General features: G+C 44.0%; 1 protein-coding gene across 2 annotated transcripts in view; it reads left to right on the top strand.

Moving 5' to 3' along the window:
• TMEM87A (transmembrane protein 87A) overlaps nucleotides 1-16,933 on the top strand; it is a 76,180-nt gene extending 59,247 nt beyond the window's left edge. For both annotated transcript variants that reach the window (XM_082242922.1, XM_082242921.1), the window contains exons 13-15: nucleotides 489-541; nucleotides 2,218-2,248; nucleotides 15,443-16,933. In XM_082242922.1, the coding sequence (XP_082099048.1) occupies nucleotides 489-541; nucleotides 2,218-2,248; nucleotides 15,443-15,484 (126 nt within the window). In that variant the 3' untranslated portion in view covers nucleotides 15,485-16,933. The remainder of the gene's footprint in view (nucleotides 1-488; nucleotides 542-2,217; nucleotides 2,249-15,442) is intronic.
• Nucleotides 16,934-23,856: the final 6,923 nt, after the last annotated feature.

Here is a 23,856-nt window from a genome sequence, read left to right as displayed (position 1 = left end):
GTTTTTCAGAAACAGGGACTGAAAGACTAGCCAGGGTTGAAGGACAGCTGAATGGAACAAAGTACAAGTACAGAGATATCCTGAATGAAACCCTGTTTCTCTGTGCTCAGCATCTAAGACTGGACCAAAGGTTCACCTTCCAACATGACAACAATCCTAAGCACACAGCCAAGAAAACACAGGAGTGTCTTAGGGATAACGCTATGAATGTCCTAGAGTGGCTCAGCCAGAGCCCTGCCTTGAACCCTATGGAACATCTCTGGAGAGACCTGAAAATGGCTGCCCACCGACGGTCCCCATCCAACCTGATTAATCCGCGAGAGGATTTGCAAAGAAGAATGGAAAAAAATCAGGCTGCAAAATATCAAAATTGAAAGGGGGTCTCAATACTTTATGAATGCACTGTATGTAATCCCTTTAGAAGTGTTTTCCTTTGTATGATTCTAAATTGTTATATAGCCAGTGACTTTAAGTGATGTATTTGGCAGGAGGAGGATTTGAAATGGGTGGAAGAGAACATCCCTTCTTCAGTCACTGATGTGTGAGTATTTCCAACTGATCATTTTACCTATCAAGTGGAACTTTATCTTTGTTGACAAAAAAATTCCCCTCCAAGATGAACCAGTGTATGGAACAATAATGTACGATAACTGTGTATGATTAGGTTAAAAAAATTAGGGATGCACCGAAATGAAAATTCTGGGCCGAAACCGAAAATGCAGGATGCCCTTGGCCGAAAACCGAAACCGAAAATGACTTTTTTCCCCCAAATAATTTTAAAATAGATAGAACAGGGGCATGCACCAAAAACAGGCAGGGGTACACTTGTAGCTGCCACCCTGTCGCAGTATAGTGGTTACCGTAATTTAATTACCAATGGTATTTGTATTATGCAGCATGAGGGGGTTAATGTATTGCCACTGCTGGTCACTGATGAATTAATGACCGACCAGTGGAAGTTAATTAACCCCTTTGTGCTGCATTAGTGCAACCGGTGTCACTGTTAATTAACACTGGTTGCACTAATGCAGCACAAAGGGGTTAATTAACTGCCACTGGTCGGTCACTAATTCATCAGTGACCAGCAGTGGCAATACATTAACCCCCTCATGCTGCAAAATACTAATATCATTGGTAAGCTCGCCTCAGCGCCCCCCCCCCCCGCCTCAGCGTCCCTCACAATCCCAATGCAATCTCCTTACTCTCAGCTCCAGTCCTCCTGTGTCCTTCCTTTCAAAAGAGGCCCGCCTCCCGGTGATGTCACTACTACGATCTGTGCATGAATGAATTAACACACTGGGCAGGCGGCCGCTAATAGCTATAACTATGTGAGCGCTTCACTTCCCTGTCAGCGGAGATACATGCCTGACAGGGAAGTGAAGCACTCACATAGTTACAGCTATTAGCGGCCGCTCGCCCGCCTGCCTGGTGTGTTAATTCATTCATGCACAGATCGCAGTAGTAGTGACATCACCGGGAGGCGGGCCGCCGGCCAGAGGCGGGTTTTTTTAAACCTGCGCTGCGCCCGCGGCGGCCATCCTTAGTATCGGCCTATTTAACCCATTTTTGGCCGAAATGGAATAAGCCCATTTTCGGCCGAAAATTTTGGTGCCCGAAATTACGTGCATCACTAACACAAATCATGATTTTTTTTTTTTTTTGCAAAAAGCAATAGTATGCACAATATTCAGGTAGATAGCAGAAAGAAATCAGATTAAACAGCTGCAAAATCAAAAATGTTTTGGTAATCGTGTGTTTAGTTGCATAAGTGCCGATTCACACATATGCGAATGCGTGAACCCTGCGAATCCACTGCGGGTTCCTGCATTGCACTCGACTCGCAAACAGTTCACGCTGCCATATGTGAATTGCTGGGGGTGTCAATACAAAGTTAACCACATACCCAGATCAGTTTGCATATCGCGGTGCGAACTGTCAATTCTGACATGAATTCGGATCGCATAGGTGTGAACACCCATGCGATCCAATTCTGTTGCGGACCAAAAAAAGGGTCCTGTGCGACTTTGGTTCAAATGCGATGCAAATTCAGCTATACAATCTGTATGACTGAATTTGCAACGCACAGACATTGCATGTGATTTACTGTTTTTTTACTTTGTAACTTTAACAAACCCTGTCCCTTAAAATGCTTTACATTTTCCATCTTACACATTCCACACTGAAAATAATGAATGTAATGTTCTGTTCCTATTTCAGGGCTCTTCCAGCATTACTGGATTCGGATGAGGTCAGTATTTTTCAGTTATATTTTTGGCAGAAAACAGAACTCATGATTGTCATGTGCTCATCCATTACTGAGTCATTCAACAGTCCCTCCCTATACAAGTAGAGAAGCACAAATCAGATGTCATAAAGCACATTAACTGAAGGAGGACATCTAATCAGAACAAGTTTATTTAATATTTTTTTAAGCATCTAAAGTTTTTTAGAGTTCATTTGTTTTTCTACTCAGCAGTACTTTAGGGCCTTGTTCATGCCATACATGCGTAAAAACTGGTGGAAAAAACATGCAGATTTCACTTGCAGAGACACAAGTTTACATCAATTTTCATGTGCATTTCAATTAATTTGTATGCATGTTGACAGCCGTTTCATGCGTGTATGCACAGATGGACATCACTCCCTTTTGTCATCACTTTCTGTTCTGCCCTATTCACACCACAGTGTTGTCACATCAGTCATGCAGACGCACTCCTGAGCCAGGCTGTGTGCGTCCATTGACACACACACACACACCGTAGCTTGGCCCTGCTCTCTGCTCGCAGGATTTGATTTACAGTAGCATGAGCCAATGATATTTAGGGAGAAGGGGGGGGGGAGGCATGATAGTACTACTGGGACATTTTTTACCTTAATGCAGGGGATGTTCAACCTGTGTGTTTGTCACTTCCATTTCCCATATTTTTTGAAATTATCAATACACCCCACCGACACTACCAACTATGGAAGAGAATTCCACATCCTTACTGCTGTAACATTAAAGAACCAGTTATGCATTGTAACCACCAATACTGGACACTTTCAACCACCTTCCTGCTCAGGCCAATTTTTAACTTTCAGCGCTTTCACAATTTAAATGACACTTAGCCATGCAACACTGTACCCATCTGACATTTTTAGCATTTTTTCACACAAATAGATCTTTCTTTTAGTGGTATTTAACCACTTCTGGACGTGAAGATTTTCCCCCTTAATGACCAGCCATTTTTGCTATTTGGCACTGAGTTAATTTAAGTGAAAATTGTACGGTCGTGCGATGCTGTACCCAAATAAAATGAATGTCTTTTTTCCCCCCACAAATAGAGCTTTCCTTTGGTGGTGTTTTGATCACCTCTGCAATTTTTTTTTTTTTTTTATTTTTTTTTTTTGCGCTATAAACAAAAAGGGGATAAAAACTATTTTTCACTGCCATCTAACATTCCCAAAAAAAAATAAAAAATCTAATTTTTTTCATCATTTTAGGCCAATTTGTATACTGCTACGTATTTTTGGTAAAAAAAATCCCAATAAGTGTATTTTCATTGGTTTGCGTAAAAGTTATCGCGTCTACAAACTAGGGGAACGATTTATGTAATTTTTATTTTATTTTTTTACTAGTAATGGCGGCTATCAGCTATTTTTAGCAGGACTGCGACATTAGGGTGGACAGATCAGACCCTTAACTGACATTTTTGACACTTTTGGGGGGACCAGTGACATTACTACAGTAATCAGTGGTAAAAATATGCATTGTTACTGTAATAATGACACTGGCAGGGAAGGGGTTGATCCAAGGGCGATCAAAGGGTTAAATGTGAGCCAAGGGGGTGTTTTGTAACTGTGGGAGGGATGGGCTTGTGAAATCAACACAGAGACCTGTGTTCCTAAATAGGAGTAACACAAGAGCTCTGTGTTGATAGCTTAGAGAACAACGGTTTGCTGTGTTTACAACAGCAGACCGCCATTCTCTCTTCACGGGGAGCAATTGTGGCCACCATCCCCGTGGATCGGCTTCCCCGCTGGCGAGTGGGCATGCGCGCCCCCAGAATAGCTCCTGCGAACCACCGTATGGGTACGGCAATTTGCGGGAACCTGGCAATTTGCGGCGGCTGGTCGGCAAGTGGTTAATCACCACTGGGTTTTTAAACTAAAAAATACCGAAAGTTTTAGAAAAAGTTGCGTTTTTCTTAGATTCTGCAAATAAGTAATTTTTTACCAAATATATATATATACCATATATTTTAACCAAAATGTATACTGCTACATTTCTTTGGTATAAATAACTAAAATCCCTCTATATTTGGTCTGTGTGAAAGTGTTACAGTCCACAAGCCAATGGAACCTTTCATTAAAAGATGATCCCCCTGATGTACTGATGGGCTATCTCATTTCTTGAGGCCCTAACATGCCTGGGCAGTACAAATGCCCCCCAAATTACCCCTTTTAGACAGTTCAAGGTATTTAGTAAGGGGCATGGTGAGTTTTTTGAAGCTGTCATTTTTTTCCACAATTATTTGGAAAATAAAGAAATTAAAGATTTTTTTTACCCAAACATGCGTTATTTCTCACACACTGCATAGGCATAATTGCAATCATTATATTTTTTATTTAGCAGAGGCCCTAGAGAATAAAATGATGGGTTTTGCAATTATTAATGTCCCACGGTATTTGCGCTGTATTTTATTCAAAAAATTACACTTGAATTAATTTTAATGCACACAAACACAATATAATACCACATTTTTTGGTAAAATAGAATATATGGTGTTGTGCTAGTGTATGGTGTTTGGAGTAAATCGATACCAAACATGTCACACTTTAAATTTGCGCACGCTTGTAGTGGTGCCAAGCTACTGTATTTAAAAATCTTCATATAAAAAAGTGTAGCACTAATCTGCACACATAATGTGTGTAAAAAAGAAATCCTTAATACCGTGTACCAACGCCACAATTACAAATTACATGTGACCTAATAAATCACAACAATATACAAAAATCGTGCAAAAAATATGGATACATATAAATTCAAAAATGTCCATCAAAAGGTCCATAAAGGTGCCAAAAGAAAAAAGGTAATAATAGTGTTCAGTGTCTCATCTGTGTATTCCAAACAGAATTTATGTGGATGACAAGCAGAGAAATAATAAATGCTTCTCAAGACTCCTCCCTGAATCACCATCAATGGATAAGAGATGGCTGCTTACCAGAACATGTTGGCCTCCAACCTTATGGAAAATCCAACCAAGCCTTAGGGGATAAATTCCAAACATTTCCACTCAGACAATGGCTACCCCGGAGTGCTCCAGATCAGCAGACACTAATAGTTTCAGGTCTGGATGAATTACAGCAGATCCTGCATGGAAGGTCATGCAGTTCAATGCTGTTACTACTTCCTGAAAACTCCCCTTTTTAAGATCTCACAGTTCTCCAATAAGGGTTCCTCTGTCGCTCATTGACAGACGCAGTCCTCTTTGATTAATATCAAATTGGGTTATACTGCCCTCTACAGGAGTAGGACACTAGGCAGAAGAAAACGTTCTGGCCACACCTTAGGGGCAGTCCCAGAGGGTATATCCTCTCTCTCTCTGCTACAGGATGTAACTTTTTTTCTGTCTAGTCAGGAGTAAGGACCTAAGTTCCTTGCTGGGATCTTTGGTCCTGGCAAGATTTTTTAGATACAGTGGGTACGGAAAGTATTCAGACCCCCTTAAAATTTTCACTCTTTGTTATATTGCAGCCATTTGCTAAAATCATTTAAGTTCATTCTTCTTCCTCATGAATGTACACATAGCACCCCATACTGACAGAAAAACACAGAATTGTTGACATTGTTGCAGATTTATTAAAAAAGAAAAACTGAAATATCACATGGTCCTAAGTATTCAGACCCTTTGCTCAGTATTTAGTAGAAGCCCCATTTTGATCTAATACAGCCAGGAGTCTTTTTAGGAAAGATGCAACAAGTCTTTCACACCTGGATTTGGGGATCCTCTGCCATTCCTCCTTGCAGATCCTCTCCAGTTCTGTCAGGTTGGATGGTAAACGTTGGTGGACAGCCATTTTTAGGTCTCTCCAGAGATGCTCAATTGGGTTTAAGTCAGGGCTCTGGCTGGGCCATTCAAGAACAGTCACGGAGTTGTTGTGAAGCCACTCCTTCGTTATTTTAGCTGTGTGCTTAGGGTCATTGTCTTGTTGGAAGGTAAACCTTCGGCCCATGAGGTCCAGAGCACTCTGGAGAAGGTTTTTGTCCAGGATATCCCTGTACTTGGCCGCATTCATCTTTCCCTCGATTGCAACCAGTCGTCCTGTCCCTGCAGCTGAAAAACACCCCCACAGCATGATGCTGCCACCACCATGCTTCACTGTTGGGACTGTATTGGACAGGTGATGAGCAGTGCCTGGTTTTCTCCACACATACCGCTTAGAATTAAGGCCAAAAAGTTTTATATTTTGGTCTCATCAGACCAGAGAATCTTATTTCTCACCATCTTGGAGTCCTTCAGGTGTTTTTTAGCAAACTCCATGCGGGCTTTCATGTGTCTTACACTGAGGAGAGGCTTCCGTCGGGCCACTCTGCCATAAAGCCCCGACTGGTGGAGGGCTGCAGTGATGGTTGACTTTCTACAACTTTCTCCCATCTCCTGACTGCATCTCTGGAGCTCAGCCACAGTGATCTTTGGGTTCTTCTTTACCTCTCTCACCAAGGCTCTTCTCCCCCGATAGCTCAGTTTGGCCGGATAGCCAGCTCTAGAAAGGGTTCTGGTCGTCCCAAATGTCTTCCATTTGAGGATTATGGAGGCCACTGTGCTCTTAGGAACCTTAAGTGCAGCAGAAATCTTTTTGTAACCTTGGCCAGATCTGTGCCTTGCCACAATTGTCTCTGAGCTCTTCAGGCAGTTCCTTTGACCTCATGATTCTCATTTGCTCTGACATGCATTGTGATCTGGAAGGTCTTATATAGACAGGTGTGTGGCTTTCCTAATCAAGGCCAATCAGTATAATCAAACACAGCTGGACTCAAATGAAGGTGTAGAACCATCTCAAGGATGATCAGAAGAAATGGAAAGCACTTGAGTTAAATATGAGTGTCACAGCAAAGGGTCTGAATACTTAGGACCATGTGATATTTCAGTTTTTCTTTTTTAATAAATCTGCAACAATGTCAACAATTATGTGTTTTTCTGTCAGTATGGGGTGCTATGTGTACATTCATGAGGAAGAAGAATGAACTTAAATGATTTTAGCAAATGGCTGTAATATAACAAAGAGTGAAAAATGTAAGGGGGTCTGAATACTTTCCGTACCCACTGTAAATTCTTTTTAGTTAGCTTTTTTTCTCCAGTTGTTCCTGTGAGATCTTCAAGCAAAATATGCCGGATCTGGGCGATGGGCTGGATATTGAGGTCCAGTGGTCACCCCAGTCAGCTTACGAGCGCGTGCAGGCCCTAGCTCCGCGCTGGGTCGGCCTGCGACATAGTCCCGCTGGACGGGGACTGGCCCTGCAAGTTAAACGTCTCGCCAGGACGCCTGCGACCAGTCGGAAACTGAGTCACGGCGTCCGTATTGGTCGACAGCCCCCCCACTTCGGTGGAGAGGGGTTCTGTTAGGAGTGGGTGCCCGCCGGTTCCGGTATGGTGAGTAGAATGTTCCCCCTCTCCCCTGTCGGGTTTTGGTGGATACGGGCCCCTCTGTGGATGGTGGGACCCTCTTGATCCTAGGGTTCCCCCTCTATCCTATGACATGGTTTCACAGATCTCCCTCTTGATAGTGTGATTTGGTGAATAAGAGATATCACTCCAGGAGGCTTGGTTTCGGAGCGGACTATCTGATAGTCACTGTAAAGAACTGGCGCTGTAAAGGGAGGAAGCCATGACTGGGGTCAAGGATGGAGACAGGGGTTGGCGTTACTAGCTGAAATAGTCATATAAAAGGGGTGATATAATCAAGCACCTACCCAATGCATAGTGATGCAGCTACATGGACTACCGCCATCCTCACGCAGGTCGCACAGCCCAAGCCGCTGCTATCCTCCCGCAGCTCGCACGATTCAGCAGGCCGCCGCCATCCTTCCACAGGCCGTCTGCAGGCCGCCGCCATCCTCCCGTAGGCCGCACGGATCCCGCAGGCCACCGCCATCCTCCCGCAGGCCGCACGAGATCCGCAGGCCGCCGCCCTCCTTCCGCAGGCCGCACGGATCCCGCAGGCCACTACCATCCTCCTGCAGGCCGCATGATTCAGCCGCCATCCTTCCACAGGCCGTCCGCAGGCTGCCATTTTGGCGTAGCCTGGTGTCTCCTGCATGGGGGCGGCCATTTTTGATATGCCCAGCTACATCGAGGAGTAGCAGTGGGAGCGCCGGAAGGCGTGTAAAGGGGCGGAAAAACTATTCACAAGACTTCCTGTTCTGTAAAGGACAGCGCTGAGAGCAGTTTGGTAGAAGCTTCTGTGCATCAGGTGGTGAGCCCTTGGGGTCTCTCTCTCTCTCTGTGGGGGTCCTAAGCAGGTAACGCTGAGGGGCGCTGTTGCGCTGGGGGATTACACATTAAAAAAAAAAAAAGAAGTTTTTTTCTTTTGCAGTTTTTGTTTGCTGGCAAGTGTTCCTGGATTAGTCATGGACCCTGCCACACATGTATCCCCACCTGATCCCCTCGAGGTGGCCGCAGGACCCTCCAGTTCCCCACTTACTATTGATGCATTGTCAGCGGTTTTGGAGTCTGTTGTATCCCGGGTGGAGGTGGCCTGTCTGGGACGGGGCGCAAAGAAGCGACCCCCGCCTACCCCTATTTCATCTGACACTTCAGATACAGATTCTGAGCCTGTCACTGCAGCTGCAGGTCCCTCGTCTGGGGCTTGTATCTCGGGTACGGTCTCCTCAGACAGTGAGGAGGACGTTTCTGCCTCCGCCATAGCACAAGAAGAAGCGTTGGTGGATGCACTAATTGTGTCTGTCCGGGAAACCTTAAGACTTGAGGTTACACCGACAGAGGTAGCTGATACTGAAATTCCTTTTGGTACTAACAGACCTACCAAGATGGCGAGGGTGTTTCCCTTGCCCAAATGTTTTGGTAATATAATTAAAGAGGAATGGGGTCGACCAAAACGAACCCCTGGTATTTCCAAATGCATTACTAGGCGTTATCCGTTTGAGGAATCCCTCCTTAAAAAATGGACAGTCCCACCATTGGTGGATTCACCGATTTCTAGACTAAATAAAGCTACTGTTATCCCATTGGAGGACGCTCCGTCCTTTAGGGATCCGGTGGATCGTAAGGTGGAAGCCGTGTCCCGCTCCATCTTTTCCCTGATCGGGTCAGCCTTTAGGCCAGTGATTGCAATTGGTTTGGTTTCACAAACATTGACAGAATGGACCAAGTTGTTACGCCGGGATTTAGAGGGGAGAAGCATCCCCCCGGCAGTATCAGACTTGCTGGAACAGATGATACAAGGGCTACAGTTTGTCTGTGACGCCGCTCTGGACGCCACTCCATTGTTGGGGCGTGCATCGATTTCAGCAGTGGTCCTCAGGCGTGTGCTGTGGTTAAAGTGCTGGTCGGCGGATCAAGGTTCCAAAAAAGCTTTGGCTAATCTCCCCTTTCAGGGGAATCGCCTATTTGGGGCCACCTTGGATGAGATTATCAAGGATCTCACTGGGGGCAAGAGCACTTTTTTGCCACAGAATACTAAGGGTAAAGGACCTCGTCATAGATGGGGGCCTTCCTTTTCCGCTCATAAAAAGTTTTTGTCGCTCCCCTGGGGCGGGCGATAAGGCAAAGCCCTCTAAAGCCCTGCCAGGAGGATTCAAGGGGCGCTGGTCGGGTAAACAAAAGTCTGGCTCTTCCAGAGCTGAAGATAAGACTACAAAAGCCTGAAGGTGCGCCCCCACCCATATCTGGGGTGGGGGGACGTCTTCACCGGTTTCCGGATCCATGGCTTTCCAGAATCCCGGACAAATGGGTTCGCGAAGTCATATGGTCGGGATACAAGATCGAGTTTCGATCACTTCCACCGGTGCGATTCTTCCCTTCCAATATCAGACTATCCCCGGATCGCTTAAGAGCTTTGCGGGGGGCAGTAACGGATTTGATGCAACAAGGAGTGGTGGTCCACGTTCCTTGGACAGAGCGTTTTCAGGGGTTCTATTCGAACCTATTCACAATACCCAGAAAAGAGGGCAAGGTGCGTCCAATTCTGGACTTAAGAGCACTCAATCTTTTTGTCAGGGTACAAAAATTCAAAATGGAGTCCATTCGCACAGTAGCGGCCTCACTGCATCAGGGGGATTTTCTGGCGTCCATAGACATCAAGGATGCCTATCTTCACATTCCAATTTACGCAGGACATCAGCGTTTCCTGCGTTTTTCCATAGAAGAGAACCATTATCAGTTTGCGGCGTTACGGCTCGGCTCCCCGGGTCTTCAAAAAGGTGTTGGCCCCAGTTTTGGCGCTGTTGCTACAGCGAGGCATATCGATTCTAGGTTACCTAGACGATCATCTGCTTCGTGCAGAGTCTCCGCAGACTCTGTTGCTAAACTTGGAGATCACCATGATCTCTTTGCAAGAGTTCGGGTGGCTGGTGAACCTGCAGAAGTCATCTCTGGTTCCCACCAGGAGACTGGAATATCTGGGTCTAATTTTAGACACATCCATGGCAAAAGTGTTTCTACCTGCGGAGAAACTCCGGAAGATTCAATCAACGATTCAGTTGTTACTATCCGTCAACTGGCCTTCCCTTCGGACTTGCATGAGGGTCCTGGGTCTGATGGTGGCTTCCTTCGAGGCAGTACCATTTGCCCAGTCCCATACCCGAATCCTTCAAAAGGAGATTCTTCTCAGATGGAACCGCAATCCCGATTCCCTGGACAATCGGATCCGACTGAGCGAGCGGACCAGGGAGTCTCTGGTCTGGTGGCTTCGGTCTCGATGCTCAGCCAGGGGAAGTCATTTCTCCCAATATACTGGACGATTGTCACCACGGATGCCAGTCTATCCGGGTGGGGAGGAATTCTTGGCAAATTATCTGCTCAGGGGCTTTGGTCCCTGGAAGAGTCCAGGTTACCGATAAATGTATTGGAACTGAGAGCGATCCGACTTTGTCTGATTCATTGGACCGAGCGGCTCCGGGGCAGCCCGGTGCGGATCCAGTCGGACAATGCCACAGCAGTGGCTTACGTCAATCACCAGGGGGGCACCAAGAGTGTCCTGGCGGCCATAGAAGTGGCCAGCATTCTTCGTTGGGCAGAACGGTTTCTTCCAGTTCTCTCCGCGGTATTCATTCCGGGGGTGGAGAATTGGCAGGCAGATTATCTCAGCCGTCAGATTCTGGATCAAGGGGAATGGTCTCTTCATCCAGAAGTATTCCACCAACTGTGCCTTTGTTGGGGCACCCCGAATGTGGATCTGTTGGCATCTCGGCTCAACAGGAAAGTGCGGAGGTTTGTAGCTCGCTCCCGCGATCCTCTAGAAGACGCCGCAGACGCGCTAGTCGCCCCGTGGGGGCAATATCAGCTATTGTATGCCTTCCCTCCTCTCAAGTTGCTGCCGAAACTTCTTCGCAGGATAGAGGTGGAGGGAATCCCAGTTATCCTGGTGGCTCCAGACTGGCCTCGTCGGGCCTGGTACGCCGACCTGGTCAGGCTGGTCGCAGACGTTCCTTGGCGACTTCCTCTCAGGGAGGATCTGCTGTCGCAGGGACCGATCTTCCATCCTGCTTTACGATCGCTGGCTTTAATGGCCTGGCTATTGAGACCCAGGTGCTGAAGGACAAAGGGTTGTCAGCTTCAGTTATTCCTACTCTAATTAAAGCAAGGAAAGCGACTTCCAGAAAAGTCTATCATCGCACATGGAAGTCTTATATCGCGTGGTGTGAATCCCTTGGGTTCCCTCCACGTTCTTACTCGGTGGCCCGAATATTGGCCTTTCTGCAAAAAGGGGGTTGAGCAGAAACTGTCCTTGAGCACCATCAAGGGTCAGGTTTCAGCGTTAGCAATCTTCTTTCAAAAGCCTCTGGCTAGTCATTCCTTAATGCGGAGTTTCATCCAGGGAGTGCGGCACCTGGCTCTGCCGGTGCGCGCACCCTTACCGCCCTGGGATCTGAATTTGGTGCTGTCGGTTCTTCAGAAACCTCCCTTTGAAAATATCAGGGAGATTCCCTTGCTACTTTATCCCAGAAGGTGGTCTTCTTGGTGGCTATCACTTCTGCACGCAGGGTATCAGAACTGGCCGCATTATCCTGTCGTTCCCCATATCTGGTGGTTCATAGGGATAAGGTTGTTCTTCGTCCCAATCCATCCTTCCTTCCTAAGGTGGTTTCAGAGTTTCATTTGAATGAGGACATTGTATTGCCTTCCCTGTGTCCTAAGCCCAGTCATCCTCGGGAATTCGCGTTGCATTCCTTGGATGTGGTTCGGGCGATCAGGGTATACTTGAATACTACGGATTCATTTCGTAAGACGGATACACTTTTTGTGATCACGGATGGCCCTAAGAAGGGCCTGCATCCGCCGCGACTATCTCCAAATGGATCAGACAGACGGTGGTACAGGCTTATTCTATTAAGGGTCAGGAGCCTCCGTTCACTGTTTAGGCGCACTCCACTCGGGCGCTTAGTGCTTCATGGGCCTTTCGCCATCAGACGTCAGTGCTTCAGGTTTGCAAGGCGGCTACATGGTCGTCGGTGCATACCTTTGCAAAATTTTATAAAGTTGATGTGATGGCATCGGCGGATGCCTCTTTTGGCCGCAAGGTTCTGCAGGCCGCTGTTTGAGGAGACCGGTGGTCTACCTCGAGGGTTTTTTCTGTTGGGTTTTCAGTTGTCTCATCATTTTGTTTGATGAGCCTTTAAGACTTCTAGTTGGCACCGGTTGGGCCTTCTGGATTGGATTTTGATTTCCGTTATCCCACCCCTCATTTGTGGCACTGCTTTGGGACGTCCCAATTTGATATTAATCAAAGAGGACTGCGTCTGTCAATGAGCGACAGAGAAAAATAGATTTTTGTAAGAACTTACCGTAAAATCCTTTTCTCTTAAGCTCATTGACAAACGCAGTACCCGCCCCTCTATTTTGAGTTGGGTTGGGTTAAATTCTCTGCCACTGCTTTGTGACATAACTGACATCCTGTAGCAGAGAGAGAGAGGATATACCCTCTGGGACTGCCCCTAAGGTGTGGCCAAAACGTTTTCTTCTGCCTAGTGTCCTACTCCTGTAGAGGGCAGTATAACCCAATTTGATATTAATCAAAGAGGACTGCGTCTGTCAATGAGCTTAAGAGAAAAGGATTTTACGGTAAGTTCTTACAAAAATCCATTTTTCTGACGCAGCTAGCAGGGACAAAAAGTACCTGTCTCTCCCGATAGACTGCTGTGCTCTCTGGTGTCTCCCCTGCTTGCACTCAGCTCTAGCAGATCCCTCTGTCTGCTTCCAAGGCTACAGAGCACTGTACTACACGAGAGACAGGTACTTTCTGTCCCTTCTAGCCTATGGACTTTTTGATGGACATTTTTGGATTTATATGTATCCATATTTTTTGCACAATTTTTGTATATTGTTTTGATTTTATTATGTCACATATAATTTGTAATTGTGGTGTTGGTACACGGTATGAAGGATTTATTTTTTACACACATTTCTCATTATGTGTGCAGATTTTTTTCTATATGGTTTATGTTCTTATCTGTTGGCCTGTGCTAGAAGCTGTCAATTAGTTGTTTTCTTTCTTGTATTTAGCACCGATTTTGCACAATTTATATAAAAAAATCTTCATAAGCAATGCTTTAGAAGTCTTTACAGGTTACCAGCTTAGAGTTACAGAGGAGGTGTTGTGCTAGAATTATTGCTCATAGTCTGACGTTTGGGGCAGTCCCTCACGAGTGGTGCATTTGCAGTTTACTGTACACTGCGACAGATGTTTTTGTACACTGCGACAGATGTTTTTGTACACTGCGACAGATGTTTTTGTGCACTGTACACTGTGACCGATGTTTTTGGTTCACTGTGGACTGTGATAGATGTTTTTATGCACTGTGAACAGGGACAGATCTATAGTGCTTGGTACACTGTTGACAGATGGCTGCACTCTGTGTAGCTGAACAGTAAAATCAGGGATCCCCCTCCAGTGAGTTCAGGAGAAGAGCCGGCACAGAGACATGTGCCTCTGTTTACATTGTGTGATGGATGTTTTTGGACACAGCCATCACATGGCAAATCAGAGGCCCCATATCCTGAACTGTAATGGGCTGTATCTCGGGATTGCGCCACTGCAGGTACGTCCGATCAGAACCGCACTTGTCGCACCCAGCCATTTATGTACAGGGGCCGGGTGGGAAGTGGTTAAAGTTAAACCACTTTTTATTTAACTTCATTGAGTGACCATGTGTCTTAAGGGATTAAGACGGGATCGTTTTCTCCCTGTTAGAATCCCCATTTAGATATTTGTATATGTTGTGATCATATCTCCTTTTAAACATTTTTTTTCCAGAGAGATCTTTTGTCTTTAAAATTATTTTTCCTAAAGATTAGGATCCACATTTGTTTGTTTTTTTTTACTCTTAGCAGGGTAGCAATGGTATACCATTCTGAACAAGTATTTAGAACATATAAACAGTTGAGTTGTCAAAGCTAGTAAGGCTGTATACGGATCTTACTTCAGGCTTAGTTTATAACTTCATTCAAAATGAGTATTTGGAAGAAATATGTAGTCTGCCATTGATGATTTCCTTTTAACTTTGCTCGTTACTTGGCTGTCTCTAATTTTAATATTTTGAATCAATAAATCATAGCTTATAAAGTCAGAAATCCTTATCTGTGTGTACTTAGGACCTGTGTGGCCGGGTTTTGATGGCCTAGTGTAGAATGTTTTTGACATTTGTTAGAGACACTTCTGGGATCATTCAGAATTCATTGCAGGTGCAGTTCACCTGCATCAAGTTGTTCTTGCACTACCATAGAAATATATGAAGAGAGAATCCATTCTGAAGCATACAAAGGCCCTTCTACACAAGCCATCACGGACTCAAAAACATTAAAACCTGAGGCTCTGCATGTCAATCAGGCAGCTGGAATTTTCATGAGGTCATTCATATATGAATGTAAACCTAGTGTTTTCGAAAAAATGCCTCTTTTTATAATTTTGAATGTAGGTTGATAAAAGCACTGCAAGCATAACTGTACGGTAAGTCTGAGATCATATAAAGGAATTGTTCCTTCTCCTGTGTATTGTGTTTGAAGATGGAGGTCAGTGAGCAGATCTACTTGTATGCATCTGCAGGAGATCTTCCAAGAACGGCTTTTAAATAGAGCAGCACTGTACACTCTGGCCACAATTCACTTTACTTACCGTTAAATATTCTTCAGATCTCCAGAATGTTATCAAGTTTTCTTTTAGAGATGTGTTAGAAATAAATATAATTATGTGATTTATAATGTCTCTTTCAATACTCTAACAGGAACGAATGATAACACATTTTGAAAGATCCAAAATGGAGTGAAGATGGAAGAGGTCAAAGAAACAGGGTGCGCTAAATGAGTGTGGAGCGAAGAATACTGAATGCTTCCGATCATTTGCCCTACTATTGGAAAGTCAAGAGAGTATTTTCAAAGACAAAGCCTTACCTCCAAATAAATCCAACTTTCAAAACCTAATATAAGTAAGGTCAAGAACATTCCCCAAAATAAAATATTGCCCCTAATGCAGGACATTAAAACAAGAAGCATTTTTAACGCGGTGTTCTATTATTATAGGGAGTTTCACATAGGATTGACATGGAACTCTAGTAAGAGTGATCGGAATGAACCCTTCTGGTCAGTGGTGGGCAATGGACGATCCTGCACTTTAGTTTTGCTTATTTAATGAAAATCAATAAGAGACATGCCTTGCTGTCTCTACATTTAGGTGGTTGACTGATTGGGGTGAACGCAATGTGGGATAATAGTATTTTACTTGTGCTTTATTCTGGGAAATTTTGTTTACAAACAAATGCTTAAACTTTTATGTTTTAAGTTGGATTTTTTGTTTTTATATGAAGTAGAAATATAATTTAAAGGCTGATGAAGCTGCTGCCCAGGTTATCAATAACGCCATGAGCTTTGATTGAGTTTACAAAGATAATGTTTAGTAATGGAAAACTGATGGCACAGTAATTGAAGAGCATGTGCATGAAATTATTACAGTGTTCCCACTATAAACTCTGAAGCAGCAGTTTTGTTATGTATATGGTTTAGACCTGGATGAGGCAAAGGATCTTTTGCCTCACTGATATTAAATCTGTGGATCTGGTCTTCAGAGAAACAGTTACGAATTTAAACCCCAATTTATGTAAACAATAACATTGTCTTCTAGGTTAAAAAGAAGCAGGGCAAAGAGCAGTGGTGTGCAAATATACAGAACACCCATTCAGATTTCAGCATTTATTTGGGCAGATAAAATAATACAAAATAATTGTTTGGATGCAGTTAATTGCAGCAGTGTCCATATTCTCCTTACCCAGATAAAAATACTTACATTTGTTGGTTCTTTTTAGTATGGCCTTATAACCTAAAACCGTCAATGCTTTCTTTGTAAACACACGTTTATGGTGTGTCCCTCTGCCAGTGACCGGTAATATATGTTGGGATACGCTCTGTGTGTAGCTGTACTTCCTCCTTGGCATGTTATAGCTGAGCAAGTAAGAAATCTAAGCTTCTATGTTAGGAACTTTCCCTGTTCTGCTCTTTCTTTACTTGTAAATAATGATGAATTGGAGAGGATCAGGAACAACTTGAGAGTTTCAAATGCATATTGGGTGCTTGCCCATTGCCAAATTAGTAAATTTGACAACTCTTAGTATTTGGTGATTTTTCTGATCCACTCAAGTGAACGCATTTGGGCCTCATGTATGAAAGGTGCGACTGAAGAACAGGTAACAATCTAGAAGCTAGTCAATGGCACATTTGTTTAAAGAACCTTCCCTAGCAACAGGAAATTGATAAGCTGATTCGTTAATGGGAGACAAAATTGTTCTTTAATCAGACGTTATCACGGCAGCTGCCCTTTCAAAGCCGGTCATAGACGTTTCAATTTTTAAAGCAAACTTTTCACAAAGCAAATTGTTTTTGTTTGACAAGCCATTCTGTGACTTCCAGGCCACATACTAGTTCAAAGCTGTGAAATAAACCTTTTTGGATTCAATAAAAGAAACGTCCCTGTTCTGCAACTATTTTGCAGCCCAGAATTTGAAGAATGGCTGCTTTCATCTGAGGCTTTTAACACAGGTAATTTAGTTTGTTACAGAAGCCCTGTAATGCACCTAGCAATTTGCTTTGTGACCTCTGTTCTCAAACTCTACACTGGCAGTTCTCAGAGCCCTTACCTGAAAACAAGTAAGCGTCAAACACTGGACCATAAAGTAAACAGTTCATGGTGCTCAGTCTGAGAGGTTTTATTTATAAGGTGTGATGGAGAGTTACAGAACATCAGGTGGACTGTGCAGCAATTTCATTGTATGCAATTACTTTTCTTTTGTCATTTGCGGTTTGATTGACATGTTTGTGCTTTCTAAGTAAGATGTATTTGTCCTTTTTTATAAGAATAAATAACTTAAAATGTGTCTTGCTGCTAAATTATTTTTAATCAGATTTACAATTGTATTCACTAATAATAACCCAGAGTTGGTAAAAGACATAGCAGCCCAAGTGTGCAGACTTGTCTATACAGTCAGGAAGGGGAGCACAGCCTGATCCTTTTAGAACCAATGTTGGGAGAAAAAGGCAGCAGTCACAAGTTTGTCGCTATTTTCTCTGAGATGGGTTGATTGGGGAGTCCGGTTTGAAAGCCACAGACATTAGGATTATCCCCTGCCCCAGTCAAAATTGGTTCGCTCGGGAACGAGTCATCTGCTGCTTTTAGCTACTCTGTGTCATTTAGGCCCGGTTCACACTGGTGCCACATGCGCTTCGACTTTAGGAGCACATGTCCCATGACGTGTATAAATCAATGATTCCCTATGAGAGTGATCCTAAATAGTCCAACACAAGTTGGTCTAACTTTGAAAAAGGTTCCTGCACTACTATGGTCCAACTTCAGCCCATTCAATATCTTTGGCCTGCACTTGTGCTCTGAGGATCTTAAAAGGGAACCCCACGCCAATGTGAAAAAAAAATAAAATACAGCGTGGCTTTCCCCCCAATTCCATACCATGGAATCTTGAGGGGAAACCCCACGCCTAAATAAAGAAAACATTGTTCAGACCAGACTCTTCTTTATAGCAAGTAGTCCGGCAGGTCAAGAAACCCCCCCCCTTCCTGGACCATACCGGGCCACATGGGGACAAGGGCCTCTTTCCGACAACCCTGGACGGTGGTTGTGGGGGTCTGAAGCCAGGGGGCTTATCCGAATTTGAAAGGCCCCTGTAACAAGCCCCCCTATGTAAATGAGCATGGGGTACATTGTACCCCTTCTCATTCACCAAAAAAAGTGTCAAAAATAAATAACAGTACACAGGTTTTTAACAAAGTCCTTTATTAAAGTAGCTCCAACGTGTCTTCTTTCTCCGGTGAGGTCTGCTCCCTCTGGTTCTTCTCCCTTCTTCCTGCATCCCCCCCCCCCCCATCATTTTCTGACCTGCCAAGCTGCATGCTTGGATAAGGGTCTGCTATGGATTTTAGGTGGGACCCCACACTGGTTTTTTTTTTTTTTTTTTGTTTTTTTTTGGTGTGGGGTCTCCCCCCTCAGGATCCATACCAGACTCAAAGGGCCTGGTATTGTCGGATCAAAGATGGATCCCGTTCATTGAAGTTGTAGGGCAAAATCAGATTGGAAGTCACCCGATGTGGGAGCAGTGTGAACCCAGCCTTAGTACTTTTTCTGTTTTTAGCAGTTGATGAATATGATCACAGATGTCTTCAGTGGCTGAAGTTTAGTTTTGAAATGTTATTTATTTAAAGGCAAAGTTCACCTTTGGGGAAAGAAGACAAAACAATTTTGCCAAAAAATGTTCATTTTTGAATGTTTATTTTTCTCTCTGCTGAGCCTGAAAAGCATTGAACCCAAGATCTGTGGAACACAGGTGCAATGTCAGGCTTCTACAAACAAGTCCTACAGCTTTCTGCTTTTGTATGGGCTTTCTGTTTGAAAGCTGCAGTTCATTGAGATGTCTGCTGTGGTTGAAGAGCCCTGCACAGCCACATTGAAATGCAACAGTGGCTGCAGGGGAGGGGGCAGCTTGGTGTGTGGGGGAAGGTGGTGGAGCATGCAACACCTTTACAGGTGTAAAATGCTCCATGAGGTGATTTTAGCCTTTAAAGATGTCTGCTACACTACATTAATGTGCTGTGTGTAAAACCAATGTCAGCTGTCATTCTACAGAAACCTACATGTAATCCACTCATCTGCCATGTTTTACTTTGGGCATAGAAAAAGGCAAAGCTTCTCATTCAGGCAGGACAAGGCACATAAAGTGTTATATCATTCACAAATTCTTCAGTGTTATGCGGAGACTTTTTGCCTGGGAAAAATGTCCTTCAATCCACAGTGCTGTGGGTGTCTGAAAGGTGTAACCCCCCCATATTAGTAAACGCAGAAGCAATCACTGAATGACTCTGTTCCTAGATTTAGCCTCCCAATGATGCCAGTGGTGTAAGTAATTCTAGGCAGCAGTGGTTGGGATGTGTCTGACTATGATATAAAATGCCTGACTGGCTCTTGTGAGGAATGCACACAGGTCCCCCACATTAACCACTTAAGCCCCGGAAGATTTTACCCCCTTCCTGACCAGGGCCTATTTTGCGTTTCGGCACTGCGTGACTTTAATGGACAATTGCGCGGTCGTGCGACGCTGTACCTAAACTAATTTGACGTCCTTTTTTACCACAAACAGAGCTTTCTTTTGGTGGCATTTGATCACCTGTGCAATTTTTTGATCATGCGCTATAAACAAGAAAAAAGCGTCAATTTTGCAAAAATAGCAATATTTTTCACATTTTTTATATGAAATTCCCCCCCAAAAACATGTAAAAATCAAAATTTTTTAACATTTTCGGCCAATTTGTTTTATGCTACATATGTTTGGTAAAAAAATCGCAAAAAAAGCGTATTTTGATTGGTTTGCGCAAAAGTTATCGCGTTTACTATCAAAGGGAAAGATTTTTGTCATTTTTGTTTTTTTTTTTTTAACGCGTAATGGCGGCGATCTGCGATTTTTTTTTTTTTTTTTTTTTTTCCGGTACTGCAAAATTGCGGCGGACAGATCGGACCCTTGACTGACATTTTTGACACTTTTGGGGTTACCAGTGACATTTCTACAGTAATCAGTGCTATACATATGCACTGTTACTGTAAAATTACACTGGCAGTGAAGGGGTTAACTTTTTTGAGGGGGAGGGGCTGTGTGTGTCCCTAGGGGCGTGATTCTAACTGCGATTGGCTGTGGCTTGAGCTGTAGGAACAATGATCAACGGTCCTACATAGTAGAACCGTATGATCACTGTTTCTACACAGGGGAGAATGACAGGCGGCTTGTTTACACTAGCCGCCTGACTTTCTCCCTCTGCAGCGACGATCGCCGAGTGACCGGCGGACATCGGGTCCGCCGGTCACACGCGCGGGGGGGGGGTCCGTGACCACGCGGGAGCGCGCCTCCGGGGGCGCGCGCTTGCTCCCTAGACCCTCACATGCTAGCGACGTAGATCTACGTCACTTTGCCTGTGAGGGGCTGACTGCCGACGTAAATAGTCGTGCGGCAGTCGGCAAGTGGTTAAAGTACAAGCCCGATTTCAAAAAAGTTGGGACACTATACAAATTGTGAATAAAAACAGAATGCAATGATGTGGATGTTTTCAATATTTTATTCAGAATAAAACCTAGATGACATCAAATGTTTAAACTGAGAAAATGTATCATTTTAAGGGTAAAATAAGTTGATTTTAAATTTCATGGCATCAACACATCTCAAACAAGTTGGGACAAGGCCATGTTTACCACTGTGTGACATCCCCTCTTCTTTTTATAACAGTCTGCAAATGTCTGGAGACTGAGGAGACAAGTTGCTCAAGTTTAGGAATAGGAATGTTGTCCCATTCTTGTCTAATACAGGCTTCTAGTTGCTCAACTGTCTTAGGTCTTCTTTGTCGCATCTTTATGATGCGCCAAATGTTTTCTCTCTTTATGATGCGCCAAATGTTTTCTATGGATGAAAGATATGGACTGCAGGCTGGCCATTTTCGTACCCGTATCCTTCTTCTATGCAGCCATGATGTTGTAATTGATGCAGTATGTGGTCTGGCTTTGTTATGTTGGAAAATGCAAGGTCTTCCTTGAAAGAGACGACGTCTGGATGGGAGCATATGTTGTTCTAGAACTTGGATATACCTTTCAGCATTGATGATGCCATTGATGATGCCACATGCTCTCATGCAACCCCATACCATCAGAGATGGGTTGTCCTCGTCCTCTTTAGGCCGGTTCATATGGCATCCCAGTTTTCCAAAAAGAACTTCAAATTTTGATTTGTCTGATCACAGAACAGTTTTCCACTTTGCCACAGTCCATTTTAAATGAGCCTTGGGCCAGAGAAAACACCTGCGCTTCTGGATCATGTTTAGATATGGCTTCTTTTTTGGCCTATAGAGTTTTAGCCGGCAACGTCGAATGGCACGGTGGAGTACACCGACAATGTTTTCTGGAAGTATTCCTGAGCCCATGTTGTGATTTCCATTACAGTAGCATTCCTGTATGTGATGCAGTGCCTTCTAAGGGCCCAAAGATCACGGGCATCCAGTATGGTTTTCTGGCCTTGACCCTTATGTTGTTCCAGACCCTTGTTCCAGATTCTCTGAATCTTTGGATGATATTATGCATTGTAGATGATGATAACTTCAAACTCTTTGCAATTTTTCTCTGAGAAACAACTTTCTGATATTGCTCCACTATTTTCACCGCAGCATTGGGGGAATTGGTGATCCTCTGCCCATCTTGACTTCTGAGAGACACTGCCACTCTGAGAGGCTCTTTTTATACCCAATCATGTTGCCAATTGACCTAATAAGTTGCAAATTGGTCCTCCAGCTGTTCCTTATATGAACATTTAACTTTTCCGGCCTCTTATTGCTACCTGTCCCAACTTTTTTGGAATGTGTAGCTCTCATGAAATCCAAAATGAGCCAATATTTGGCAAGACATTTCAAAATGTCTCACTTTCAACATTTGATATGTTATCTATATTATATTGTGAATAAAATATAAGTTTATGAGCTTTGTAAATTAGTCCATTCCTTTTTTACTCACAATTTGTACAGTGTCCAAACTTTTTTAGAATTGGGTTGTATACTGAACACCTTTTCCTGATGAAGTGGTCACTAAAGATCCACAGAACTTGTCGATGTAGTGCTTCAACCTTCCTGAAGAATCCAAGTGGAAGCACTTTTTTTTATTTAACGGCTGCCTCTACTAACCACACATTGGTGGCATTTTTGGCCTCATCCCTTTGACCTGCCTGGACAATGTCACATGAAGTTCTATGCTGCTGCTATTTAGGGATTATATGTTAATAGTTTGCAAACTTTAGACTTCAAAACACAAATTTTTATATGTTGCAGTTTACCAGTTCTTCATTGTGGTGGCTCCACTAGTTTTGTTTTTTCAGGCTTTTTTCCCTATTTCTCATCTGTTACTGCGATTTAAAGAAGTAGTAAACTTTTTTTAACTTAATTATTAATAATATTAATAATTTTTTAACTTCATAATAAAGCTTACCTATAGTTTCAGTAAATATCTCCTAAACATGCACTGTTTAGTGTTTAGGAGATATTCACACTGCATGGAGGCGGGGATGTCACCTGTGCATGTGCTCTGAAGGGACGGCATACCCGTGCCGCGGCCCGTGAATCCCCCTTGCATGCACGGGATTGACATTATCGCGGCTCAGCCAATCACATGGGCAGAGCAGGTGAACCTGGAAGGAAGACTGGGGGAAGATTGAAGCCCTGTCAGCGATGACAGCGCACCACTGGAATGCTTCGTTCTAAGGTAAGCATTTCATAGTGCAATGCATACTAGCACATTATGCCATTGTCTTGGAGGGTTTAAGAAAAAAAAAAAGTGCGGTTTACTACCGTTTTACCACACTAGGGTGACAATCACTTATTATACGATATCTAAGGAAGATCAACGTTGTCATCCAAGGACAGAAGGGAGGATAAACCCTCTCCCTTCTCATCTCTATTAACTTAGGGGGGCTGTTCTGTGGTTCATAGAGAATGGAGCACAACTAATGGGTCTGATGAATGCAACACCTTGCACAAAAATGTACAAATTCACTGCATTTCTGATTAGACCAACAAGTATATTTCTCTTTTGTTCATTGATGGACACAGCTCCTGATCTTCTTGACCATTGGGTTATACTGCCCCTTACAGGAGTAGGAAACTAGGCAGAAAAAGAACTTGACTACGCCTATGGGCAGTCCCAGGAGGTATACTCCCCCCTCTCTGCTATAGGTAGTTTTTTTCTGCCTAGTCAGGAGTAAGGACCTAGTTCCTTGCTGGGATCTCTGGTCCTGGCAATTTTTCTCTTTTTAGTTCGATTTTTTTTTCTCTTGACTTTTTTCCTGTGAGATCTACAATCAACTGCCGAACTGGGTGACGGGCTGCATAATCTAGACCAAGTGGTCACCCCAGTCTGGTCAGTGAGCGTGCGCATACCACAGATTCACTGACGGCAGTCCTGGAGTCCTTCGTGGCTTTTGGGTGGCAGGGTAGTAAAAGCACCCCCATCTTCTCCTGTCTCCTGAGATCCTAAATCTGATCTGGCCGCCGCAGACGGGGTAAAACCTGAGGGGTCTGCAGCCACGCGCCCTGGCTTTTCAGTGAGGTCGCTGGTAGACGCACG

Source organism: Pelophylax lessonae (assembly GCF_965119305.1).
Source record: "Pelophylax lessonae genome assembly, chromosome: 13".
Lineage (NCBI taxonomy): Eukaryota > Metazoa > Chordata > Amphibia > Anura > Ranidae > Pelophylax > Pelophylax lessonae.
The sequence above is the reverse complement of the archived record's forward strand: the minus strand, read 5'-3'. Positions and strand labels throughout refer to the sequence as shown.